This window comes from Vespa velutina, chromosome 16 (genome assembly GCF_912470025.1).
Source record: "Vespa velutina chromosome 16, iVesVel2.1, whole genome shotgun sequence".
In the NCBI taxonomy this organism is placed as follows: Eukaryota; Metazoa; Arthropoda; class Insecta; order Hymenoptera; family Vespidae; genus Vespa; species Vespa velutina.
Window position 1 is genome coordinate 4406311 of NC_062203.1, and position 12839 is coordinate 4419149.

Sequence of the window (12839 nt, forward strand, 5' to 3'; positions counted from 1 at the left end):
GCCTACCCCTCGTCCCGGCCTCCTCCCCTTCAGCAATACGATACTTTTGTAAGCCATGTTCCATGAGAATACTCTGTAAATATTGCTATTAAATCTATGTAAACTATTATTTACGCGTGTTAGATATATACATATATGTATGCGTATGTATATATCAAACTCGTATGTTCCGTATATAATTAAAAAGAGAAAAGTGTTTCTTTAAGGTAATACTTTCAGAAATAACGCACGCATACGCATATATATATATATATATATATATATATATATATATATATGCGTATTTTAATACGTAAAAGATGATAGATTACAAAAACTTTCTCCAACATTTAAACTACCGTGATACTCGAGCAAGTGTTGGGTAATATTCAATTTGATTTCAAGATAAACGATTACGATTAAAATCTTTCATTATCAATCGGAATAACGATTAAATTTTCATAATGTGTGTGTGTAATCATATATTAAAATAATTAAATTACTTATTTAACAATAAACGATTGAATTATATCCATCGTCGTGAACTAAAAAAATTAATATTAATCAAAACGATAGGAATTAGATGATAATAGTTTTATCAGGATGTGAACTGATCGAGAATTCTTTTGTCTTTCTTTTTTTTTTTGGTTTTTTCTTTTCTTTCTTTTTCTTTTTTTTTAATTTTTTTTTCAACGGTGATTTTAAAAATGATTTAACAATTAATGCGCGAATAATTCACAGCAGCGTGTCCACAAAGTATTTCAACGTCAATGTGCATATCTACGAATCTACGAAAAGATTCGTCAATGATTAGCAGTGTTACTCGATTATTCTGTATAAAAGAAGAAAAATATATATAGAAAAAAAAAAAAAAAAAGAAATTAATTTCATTGATCGAATTAATGATCGAAGATATACGATTAACGTTTAATTATTGAATGAAAAAAATTAAATATTTAATTGTTAATCGTTAATTGTTAATTGTTAATTTTTAATATCATGAAATATACGCATATGTATGTACGATACATATATATTCGAGTATCTATATGGAAGATAAGAATGAAATCTTTCGTATCAACTTGATGGATTCTCATTGGTAGAACAATGGCGCGGCAATGAATAATAGTTCCTCGTTCTACCGTTAGGTTCGCGGCGAACGGTTCAAAGTGAACTACAAATAAAAGAAAGCGTCAGCAAAGATGGTGAAGTCGAAGGACGGAGCTAAGCATTCTTAACGATCAAATGTCTAAATTAGCGGTGAAGAATACATTAAGAGTCAGTCAACATGTAAGTGTCGATTCACGAGGGATCTGCTCGATGTGAATAAAGCACTTGTCAGCTCTCGAGGAAAGCAGCTCGGAAAGACGTCGAGTAAGGTACGAGGAATAGCTGCTTACACGCTTTGTTTATGAAGATCAGCTGTGTTACCAAACATACGCGTCAATTTCGTTTCTACATTTTTCAACGTATCTATTTTCGTCGAGATAAAGGTCACACGTTAATATTGAGACGTAGCGACGATCCAAGGAACAACGCGAGGTTATAGCCTGGTATTTTATTCTTTTCGATTGGAAATCCTACGAGATTATACCTTTTTTTTTATTCTAATCGACAAATTTCGGAGAAACGACGCATCGAGCGTTTCCCAGTTTCGACATCTTCAGCATGACAATCCTAAATCCATTTATTTTCTTTGTTCTTCGATCGTTATCATTTTGATCAAATGGGTATTGCAATAAAGCATTTCTTCGAAATATCTCTCCAAGAGTATCTTCTTTCTTCTTGCTGCTTTAGTCATTTACATTTTCGATTACAGACTTTGACAAGACAAAATAGCCTACCTGTTTGTACATTTACATTAAGAAAATAAACATCATGAGAGGAGGAAGAAGGACCGATGATATTGTCTTCTTTGCAAATCAGAAAGTAGGAGCATGGATAAGCTATTGGTCGAATGAGCGATAGAGTCTATCGTGTTTATAAAGGTGACTTTGCTGTTAAATACGATAGCATTAGCATTAGGTATAATAAAATGGCTTGACTCGTGGTTAGTCCATTGACTCCAAGCATTTCAATTCCTTTTGTTATCGTCGTATATTTTATTTCTTTTTCCTTCTTTCATCAAAATTATTTCTTCTCTCATTCTCTCTCTCTCTCTCTCTCTCTCTCTCTCTCTCTCTCTCTCTCTCTCTCTCTCTCTCTCTCTCTCACCCTCCCTCCCCATTCTTACCCTTTCTCCTTTCTTTTCTTTTTTCTTATCTTTCCTCATTGTTATTAGCAAAGCATTAGCAATATTAGGTTTATGAAGTTTTATTACAGCTGATATTAGCCATTAGAAAGACGTCAAAAATCGTATGGTTATTTATAAATTGCATCGTATCGAGATCTTCTACAAAAAGTTTTGTTTTAATGTACTATTGGCAAAAACCTAAACAGAAATTAATCATCACAATTAATCATGGCCATGAATAAGCCATCATCTTAATGGCCATATCTCTATCCTCCTCTTAACATATTTGGTTCATAATCTGCATTTTAGATGCAGATTTGGGAGCAACTTTCCACCAGTAGTTAAATAAGCTTAATGACATGAAAGAATGAAACGAGATACCGTCATTACCTGTGTGGAGCCAAACCGAAGAGCAAAAACGGTAAGGCTCCATCTCTAAGGTTCGATCGTATGTCATATATAAATGTTTGCATGTATCTTTTGTTATTGTATTCTTTGTTACAATTATCAATATATTTATATTGATATTATTGTCGTACATAAAATAGAAGACACTGTCAATGGTTAAAATATTAATAAACAGTGTTTTCCATTATCGTAAATGTAATGTCTGATCTTGAGAAATTCATAGTCTATTTAATGATCTTTCTGTCATTTTTATATATTGTGGCACGTTAATCATGACTGTCTATATCGTCCATGTAAATTTCATTTAATGATTATTTTATTAACTATATAGATCAATTTCTTACGTGTAAAATTTACAGATGACAACTGTATTGGATGGTAGCTATCAACAGCTCGAGCCTTACGACGAGGGCGAGGGTGACGGTGACGATGACGACGAACGTGAAGAAACGCCTCAAGAATCAGGTGTAATGATACATGTGGTACCAGAGGGAAACAAAGCGAGATGGAATCATATAGAAGATTTGGATTCTTTCTTCACTAGAATGTATCATTATCATCAAAAGCATGGCTTTGCATGCATGATGCTTCAAGAAGTTTTTGAATTAGGACAATTCATTTTCGTAGTCACCTTCTCCACATTTCTCTTTCATTGTGTCGATTATTCCGTATTATTCAGGTAGGTTTATTTTATATATATATATATATATATATATATATATATATATATATATATATATATGGTCAAACTATGAATTTCTTATGATACAATATGATAATGATATTTCTCTTCTCTTTATCATCTTATCAAAATCTTTGTATCCTTTTTATCCTTTAGAGATAAAATAATAAACAAACCGCAGAAAATATCGATCAACGATGCCATATTGTCAACGGGAGAATGCACAGCTTCTATGGGATTGTTCACGTGGATTTGCATTTTAGTAGCAGCTATTTTTTGGATTTTACGTGCTGTTAAAGTTCTTTATCACCTTACTCAGTTTTGGGATATAAAGTTATTCTTTAATGTAGCATTAAAAATTGAAGACTGTGATTTGGATAACTTAACGTGGCACGAAGTGCAAAAGAGAGTAAGAGAAGTTCAAAAAGAACAGGAAATGTGTATTCATAAAAGAGAACTCACGGAATTAGATATATATCATAGGATATTAAGATTTAAAAATTATATGGTGGCTATGATTAACAAGTCGCTGCTACCTGTGCGACTTAAGGTCCCTATTATCGGTGAAGTCATTTTTATGACAAGAGGATTGAAATATAATATGGAACTACTCTTATTCTGTAAGTAGTAATTCACATACGTGTAAGATTATAGTAAGGAGAAATTATAATTAATTCAACAACGACCTTTTTGTTTGTTCATTTCGCCATAGGGGGGCCATGGTCGCCTTTTGAAAATAATTGGCACCTAAAGGAAGATTATAAAAAACTATGTAAGAGGCAGGAACTGGCGCGAGTATTATCGAAGCACATTTTATGGGTGGGAATAGCAAATTTTGTATTGTGCCCGTTAATTCTCTTGTGGCAAATCCTCTATTCATTTTTTAACTATGCCGAAGTGAGTCATCAAATAATATGATCAAGAAATCCTGCACGTTCTACCTTAAAATAAATACCGATTAAGCTTTTTCTTACAAATATCATACTACGTAAAATATCATTTTTACTTGTAGATCATAAAGAGAGAGCCAGGTACTCTGGGAACAAGAATGTGGTCTCTGTACGGTCGACTTTATCTTCGTCATTTCAACGAACTCGATCACGAATTAAATGCACGTTTAAATCGTGCCTACCGTCCAGCTTCGAAGTATATGAGTATATTTACTTCACCTATAATGACGGTTATTGCAAGAAATGTTACATTCGTAACTGGAAGTATATTAGCTGTTCTATTAATATTGACGGTATACGACGAAGATGTTTTAACGGTTGAACACGTTTTAACAACTATCACCATATTGGGTGGGATGGTAGCTGGTTCAAGAGCATTCATACCCGATGAAAATTTGGTATGGTGTCCAGAGGCATTATTGACCGCTGTGTTAGCACATACACATTATAGACCGGACAGTTGGCGAGGTCATGCTCACATGCAAACTACAAGAGCACAGGTAGCTCAACTCTTCCAATATCGTGCTGTTCATTTATTGGAAGAATTGATATCCCCTTTATTAACACCATTTATTTTGTGCTTCCACATGAGACAAAGAGCTTTAGATATCGTTGACTTTTATCGTAACTTTACTATCGAAGTAACTGGTGTCGGTGACGTATGTAGTTTCGCTCAGATGGATGTACGAAAGCATGGAAATCCAATGTGGCAAACTGTTGCTCAAAGTCCTATAGACGATCGTAATCCAGGATACGATAATCCTGGATATATCACTGACACAGGAAAATTACACGTTCCTATGTCTAATCAATACACCCAAGCCGAGGATGGTAAAACGGAGTTATCGCTGATACATTTTACATTAACGAATCCAGAATGGAAGCCACCAAGTCACGCAGAAAACTTTGTCGCGGCATTGAGAGAAAGAGCGAAGAAGGAAGTAATGAATGGTGTACCAACCGATGTAAACCCATTGCTCGCAAGTTTGAATAGTTTATCTGGTCTAGGACCTGGAGTAAGTAAATCAAATTTAACTAAGCTTTTATATCTTTTACAAGGGAGAAGATGTATAAAAAATAGGAAAGAAAAAACTACTCTAATAATGAAAATTATTGTTTTACAGTACAACGACTTAGTATCAAATATTATTCGAAGCACGATGATAAATCAAGTCAGTGTTCCGAATATAAGCAGTGCGTTTACAAATCAGGCTGGTATTTTAGGTGCTTCTGTCCCAATAGACGAAGCATCTATCAGTCAAAGATCGGATAATATTTCATATCCTGTGCGTCGTGGTTTGAGAAAGGCTGAAGGTCCGTTGCACAATGATAAAGGATTCTTGTACGGATTGCAACAAGGCATATCGAATCAATCTCTTGGTGCATCCGTTTTTGGATCAGCTAATGAATTAACTACGGATCTGTCGGTACCGATAGAATTAACTGCAGCTGATATGTCACTATCTACATTGTACCTGCACGAGCTTCATCACAGACAAGTAAATAAATATATAAAACTTATCTTTTCATTTCTCTCTCTCTCTCTCTCTCTTTCTCTCTCTTTCTCTCACCTGTTTAATGTTGAATGCAAAATCACCAAATTGTAGGTACGTAGGCGAGGCTATCAAGAAATGGCAACGAGAAGTGTGTGGCAGCGAAGTCCAGTCCAAGAATTAGCAACGCTTCCTGAAGTCAGACAAGAAAGAGCCCCTTTACTTCTACATCAAGATTCTTCTATAAGAAATAATAGAGAATCCTAGCGTAACGGTCGCTGATGATCGTGTTCACATTGGAAATTTCTAGTTAATTCATGCTTCTCAATTTAGATAAAATGTGAGGTATATATAATTTCTTTTTTTTTTTTTTTTTTTTTTTTTTTTTTTCTTTTTTTTTATAATCTTTTTTGTGATTTATTCTCTAAGACTCTTTATGAAGTAAAAAATTTCGTGATTCATTTTATGATAGAAAAATACGCTCTAGACGTAAGTCGATCGAGAGTTAATAGAGATATTATAGTCCGGCTCTCTCTCTCTCTCTCTCTCTCTCTCTCTCTCTCTCTCTCTCTCTCTCTCTCTCTCTTTCTCTTTCTCTCTCTCTCTTCTTTTCCTTTCTTTATCTTTCCTTATATAAATTTAATTCTTCTAACTATGTGAACATTTTTTTTTTTTTTTTTTTTTTTTTTTTTTTTTTTTAATAAATTTATTTAACCGAGTATCGATATTATAATATAATGTAAAGAAGGATTTTTGCGCGAGATCAACGATCAAATATGCCTATGCTCGTGGCGAAGGGGCCTATTTTGATGTGATTTTTTAGATTTGAATTCGTCAGAAATAATCGCTTGTGTTAATTTTTGTCCCGTGTATCGAGTTGTTGAAAATTTGTAATCCGTATTATAGAAAAAAGAAAATTATAGAAAAGAAACGAAATTGCTCTTTAAAACGATGGACAGACACTAACATGGAAAGATAAAATGATGATGATGATAACGATAATGATGATGATGATGATGATGATGATGATGATGATGATGATGATAATGATGATGATGATGATGATGATGATGATGATGATGATGATGATGATGATGATGATGATGATGATGATAATGATGATGAATAGTAGATAAAAGTTACTCCGACGAGATCCAATGGTAAAGATAATTTAAAGGATATATATATATACATATTTATCTTGGGATCGTTTGTTCATCGATTAACTTCGTATTACGATCATCGTCAGGAACGTGATGACTGTCACGTCGTAATATCGTAAGCAATTAATCTACAGGCTTTGATTTTTTGTCTTTCTTTTTTTTTTCTTTTTTTTCTTTTTTTTTTCCATTGCCACGATTCTCTCTAGTCATATGAAAATAATAAAAAACAATATCGTTTTATGTAGCGCATGACGAATATGTATATATATATATATATACATATGTATATGTATATGTATATATATATATTGTATTTAATCTTTTTTATAATTATCTCGTCGCTCTCTGTGCTACTATTAATAAGCGTGGCAATTGAATTTTTTTTTTTTTTTATTTTTTTTTTATTTTTTTTTTTTTTTTTAATCTGCTTCGTTATTACATTAGATAAATGATGCAACTTTCAGACACAAGTGTAAATATTGTTGCACGACGAACTTGAAAAAAGAAAAAAAAAAAGAAAAAAAAAAAAAAAGAGAAGAAAAAAAGAACACGAAACTCGAGAAATAATTTCTCCTTGTTTCTTTTTATTTCTTTTTATTTTTATTTATTTATTTTTATGTTTTTTTTTTTTTTTTTTTTCCTTTTTTTTTCTTTTTTAATTTATCAAAAGGTTGTCATTAACGCGTATATTAGTAAAAAGAAATGAATGAATATATATGTATATATATATATTATATATGCATGCATATATATAATATATATAGACATATACGTATACATATGTAAACTAAAAAAAAAAAAAAAAAAAAAACACGTTGAAAGAAAAGGGAAAAGCAATATCGAAAATAAGTTTAGATTCCCTCTTTGGTTCGACGAACATTTTCAGATCTCGCACCATTGTCAATCCTCTTCTAATCTCTCATCCCTCTGATATTATTAAGAAAGAAAAAAAAAATTTGACCCTTTAAGCGATTTTTAACACAATTAAGATTAATCTTTTGCTAGACAAGTCTTATATAAATGTGATCATTGAAAGAAAAAGATGTTACAAATATATAATGGTTATCTGTAATTTACGAGTATAAAACACGAATAAAAATAAGTTTCTTAAGAAATTTCAATAGATCTTTACCTCTAATGAGAAGGACGACAGTTAGCGGAAAATTTGAGAAATTTGAAAATCACTTAGGAGGAGAGGGGGAAAGAAGATCGCAACACATATATAAGATCGAAAATGATTGGTCGACTCGTTAATAAATACTTTAAAAAAAGATATTTGATTTATATAAATACTAAAGAGCAAATGAGTGAATTAAGAAAGACAAATAAATCAATTTTTTCTATCGATTTATTTTATAAATAATACTTGTTATACGTATTTTACTAATTTGCATATGAAAAGTTATTTATGATACCAGAAAATCTCTCATTGGTTGTAATCTTTCAAGAAGAAATCTTCTGATTCGTGCAATCCGAGCCGATCGAAGTGCCTCTAGTTTGACTTTTAGAAAGCTTCTTAAAAATGATCGTAATTTAAAATTACAAAAAATAATATAACTTTATTATTGGTGGATTTATATAAAAAAAATTCTAATTTAAATTTATCCAATTTAGTATGTATTATTATGTGAAAAATGATTGTTACAAAACAAACGACGTACACATTCACATGTTACGTGAATTAACAAAAGAAAGTTCATAAGTGTAGGCAAATAAATAAATGAAAGAAAAAAGAAAAGAACGACGAGAAAGAAAATATTCCAGAAAGAGAAAAGAAAGGTAAGAAAAAGGTCCACGGATTATATAAATTTTTTATTTCGTTTTCTTCTTTCAATTAAATCTTTTATTCGAAAAAAAAAAAAAAAAAAAAAAAAGAAAACTGACAAGAAATGCTTTTTAATTTAATGTCATTCAAATTTCTTTTTTTATACATAGATATGCAAAACTTTCTCATTTAATAGTATAGAATAAGATAATATTTGAAGAAGAAAAAAAAAAATTAAAAAAACAATTGAAGTTCATCATTATCGTAAAATTGGTGAATTCAGATAAAAATATTAAGTTCCATTTGCGTCTGAGATATTTTTGATGCCTCCTTAAATAGTAAAAATATCGTATTTTATAAAATTTATTTATTTAAATTTTCGACACAAATATGGCGAATCACTCGTCTCCTATTGGAGACATATCCGCTGTTTGCGCACGATCAATACGAGAGAACGATTGAACGACGGAAAGATTTCGATTATCGAAATCGTTCTTTCTTCTTCCGGTCTCCTTTGTGATAAGTTTCCTGCCACGTTTTACGGAAGTGTATCCATTAATTCGACCAATCAAAAGAGCATTATTGTTATTAATAAAACTTCATACGCGTTATCGTGTAATTATCTTTCTGGTAGTAGTGTTGTGGATGCATGAATCAAGGATATTCCTTTGTCCTGCGGAGTTCATAATTTAAAAGGATGCTTTACATTAAAACTCGAGAAGTTTGATATATTTTCATGGATTTCTAACATATTTGCAGAAAATTTGCCATAAGCAATTAAAATCATACAATGGTCTCTTTTAACGATAATATCATTACTTGTATGATCAATCAATTGAAATATTTTATTTTATTATATTGATGAATATTATTGAGAATGGACATTAAATCTAATTCGTTGCTTTATTTAAGCAACGACGTCTTGCTTATTATTTACAAATGTTAAAATGGATTAAATTTATTTAATGCATCACAGATTTGCAGGTAAAATTATAACAGACATTTAATAATATATAGACAAAATATGTAATAATTATTGTACATTATAAGAGGGCACATACATACAAAGTATATTTGTTACTAATGTAAATTATTTATAGATATTGGTTGAAAATAGTCAATAAAACAAAGAAAAAAAAAAAAGAACAAGGGAGCCATCATGTATTACAAAAAGCAAAAGAGAAAATAACACCCTCTAAATTGGGACGACGTAAAAAAAAAGGAATCATAGAATATTTGACATTTAATTCTAGTTTAAATGTTTCTTTTTTTATTGCTTGGAAACAATGATTCATTTTTACAAAGTATGTATATTTTTGGTACAATTGATTCATAAAATATTATATTCCTTCTTTCGATAATTATTGTTACATGGCTGTTTGATCTTATTGATCTTTTAAATAATGATATTATTTTAAATATTTATAAAATAATATTACACATTCATATTTGTAAATTTTTTCATAGGGTTCTTTTGTATAGAATGAAATTGTAAAAAATTTATTGATTTGTAATTCTGTTGATGATGCATGTGTATATAAAAATGGCACGGATTACATTGCTATTACAACAAGGGATACAGAAAAGCATATCAAGTCTGTACTTTTGGATATAGACTTATGGTATTAAAGAAAGGATTGAAGATAAGTTGAGAGCCTTTAAAGATATTGTACAGTCAAAGAAACATTTCATAGGTTTCATATTCGCTTGTTGTTCATGTGAAAGAAGTAACAAAGAATCAACTATATTTAAAAGATTTTTTCCAAGAGTACCATTAATTCAATCTTTTGGTAATGGATCTGCACCATTTACAATACTCAAATACGAGGTACGTTTAAAAAGTAATCAAACTTTTGTAAAAATTTGTATATATAACTTAATGAAAAATCTCCTTTAAAATAGTTCTCTTGAGAAGCTGTACATCGCCGGAGACGTTGCACTCATTCTTGGATATAATGCTGTAATCTCATCATTGGAGCTGCTTGCAGTTGATTCAGTTGACAATTTTTTGGATGCTTTTTACAATTCTAAAACGAGATTTCTTGGGATGACTTTTGGTTTTTATGAAAAGAAAAAAGTCGCATAAATTCAAATCAAAGAAATATGGAGGCTGTAGAATCATAGGAATATTTTTCTTGGCCAATAACTCATTTACAAGAGAAATCTTTTAAAATCAATTTGACGATTTAAATTTAATTCATTAGAATCAATCTAATTATCAAACGACGATTAGATCTTTATTCGAGTCTTTATTTATTTTTGCGACAATTTTCTCACTTTTTGAAGTATAACATCTTCCAGAACGAATCTTCATCGTTTACAATCTCATTGGCATCTAGAAATGCGTTGTGTTACCTAAAAACTTACGTTCTGGACGAAGCTTAATGTCCGTAAGTCAATTTCGTTATTAAACGTTGCGTTGTTTTTAAGTTTAACGCAAAATTTAATTTATAAGTAAGTATAATGCATAAATCGATATGTCGTTACTCCATTTACGTAACATGCCAACCCAAACGCACTTTTATAAAATTCACTGCGAAATCGCTCCTGTTAGTCCAACCAAATTGATACTGAAAGTAGAGATATTTGTGTCAGATAACATAGCCTTATAAATACTGTAACCAATCTCTACAATGAAAAATTTTTTTGAGAAATTGTCTTTTACGTTAGCTTCTGTACGTAAAATGATCATATGAAACATTACTAGATATTGGTAAATTAAATTTTTTTTTTACTTTTTAATATGAACAATTTATATAATCACTATAAATTTCTCTTTCGAATACTCCACTATCAAAACATTCGACTAAAGGCACTCTTGAAACATATTTTTTAAATATAAATTTTTAAATCTACGTTAAACTGTCCCTATTACAAGTAACAAATATGAAACTTATTGAGTGTTTTTTCAACTTTACATTGTCTTTAATTTATCTTCGATTCTTAATTTTTCTTTATTATTACAGTCTATATGCAAAGATACAGATCAGATTTGCATTTCTATACTACTTATTGTAATAGTAGTGCAATTTTTACATATACATGCATTATTTACAGAAATACAAATCTATAATTTTTTAAAACTTCACCCCGTACAAAAGTTCTTGCATTTGGAAGTCTATGTAAAAAGACAAATTCTAGATATTTACAAATACAAATGTACATAAAGTGCATACTTATAATATTTCAATTGATCGATCAAACAAATATTGTAAACAATGTTATGTCAAAAGAGGCCTGTATATGATATTAGTTGCTTATCGGAAAATAACAAATTTTCTGTAAATATGTCATAAATCCATGAAAATAAATTAAACTTCTCGAGTTTTAATAAAAAATTTGTGATTGAATTATGACCTTTGTAGGATGGTGAAATGACTTTGCTACGAGTATCTATATTAACATAATAATAGTTAAGTATTAAACAGCTCTCTACTGTTATCGGCCGAGTTATATCGAACAATACAATAAATTACTTTTATTATCAATCGAATTTACTAGATCGGTATAGTAAATTTCTGTTTGATTGTATGATTAGTTAAACGGGAGTTTGGTATTGTCGGCTATATTACTTAGTCGATAAAAACAATGCTGATCGTTCTTACCGACCTTATTTATTTGATTGATAAATAAATCGATTTACTTGCGGTATAATATGTATAATTTTTTTTTATGACATACATTCGATTGCAAGTAATATCGAGCTAATGGTTGCTTAAATAAACTTTACCTCTAATTCTTTTGAAAATAGTATATATCTATACGAATAATACTTATCCGAATAACTCTTTTAAAGATATGATAAAATTGTTATCATTGTCTCGGTATCTTAACTATATCTCAGCTTTATTGCGGTACTTAGAACGAAGGTCAAAGTTTTTGCTATTAAAAGAGCCGATTGTTTTAGCTAAAATAATCTGGTTTGTCTGTATATGTATATAAGTGTGTAAGGGAGAGAAAAGAGAGAAATGTTTATTAATACTGACTGTCATATATGAAGCTTCTCCTTTATGGGAGAAACTGGATATTATTATAGCTATTATACAGGATCGATTTTGGGCTGTTCAGCCGTTCGTGTTTTAGTGATATTTGGTCAATTGGATTCCCTATCAATACGAATCGATGGATTCATAATCATATTCGACCGATAGGAATCTACTAGATTA

General features: G+C 30.4%; 1 protein-coding gene and 1 long non-coding RNA gene across 9 annotated transcripts; both read left to right on the forward strand.

Moving 5' to 3' along the window:
- Positions 1 to 1129: 1129 nt before the first annotated feature.
- On the forward strand, positions 1130 to 7729 carry LOC124954681 (autophagy-related protein 9A). 8 transcript variants are annotated; one of them, XR_007102614.1, is made up of 10 exons: positions 1130 to 1358; positions 1799 to 1967; positions 2522 to 2633; positions 2980 to 3299; positions 3459 to 3922; positions 4015 to 4199; positions 4315 to 5268; positions 5377 to 5751; positions 5860 to 6090; positions 6652 to 7729. XR_007102614.1 is itself a non-coding variant. In XM_047507947.1 (9 exons), the coding sequence occupies exons 3-9, from the start codon at positions 2580 to 2582 to the stop codon at positions 6010 to 6012; spliced, it is 2505 nt and encodes an 834-aa protein (XP_047363903.1). In that variant the 5' UTR covers positions 1130 to 1358; positions 1799 to 1967; positions 2522 to 2579; the 3' UTR covers positions 6013 to 7729. The 8 variants fall into 8 exon arrangements, 6 of the variants coding, with proteins under 6 accessions (XP_047363903.1, XP_047363908.1, XP_047363904.1 ...); XR_007102615.1 differs by having other exon boundaries at positions 5860 to 6085; XM_047507947.1 differs by having other exon boundaries at positions 5860 to 7729.
- A 1436-nt stretch (positions 7730 to 9165) lies between these two features.
- On the forward strand, positions 9166 to 12011 carry LOC124954683. The gene is made up of 4 exons (XR_007102616.1): positions 9166 to 9657; positions 9774 to 9977; positions 10141 to 10501; positions 10576 to 12011. It is a non-coding gene; the product is annotated as an uncharacterized LOC124954683 (long non-coding RNA).
- Positions 12012 to 12839: the final 828 nt, after the last annotated feature.

Excerpts from the sequence above, each read along its gene's own strand:
- LOC124954681 (XM_047507947.1), top strand. The coding sequence starts at position 2,580 with ATGAAACGAGATACCGTCATTACCTGTGTGGAGCCAAACCGAAGAGCA. Across the intron at positions 3,923-4,014 it reads TATGGAACTACTCTTATTCT|GGGGGCCATGGTCGCCTTTT; the intron begins GTAAGTAGTAAT and ends ATTTCGCCATAG. Across the intron at positions 5,269-5,376 it reads TATCTGGTCTAGGACCTGGA|TACAACGACTTAGTATCAAA; the intron begins GTAAGTAAATCA and ends ATTGTTTTACAG.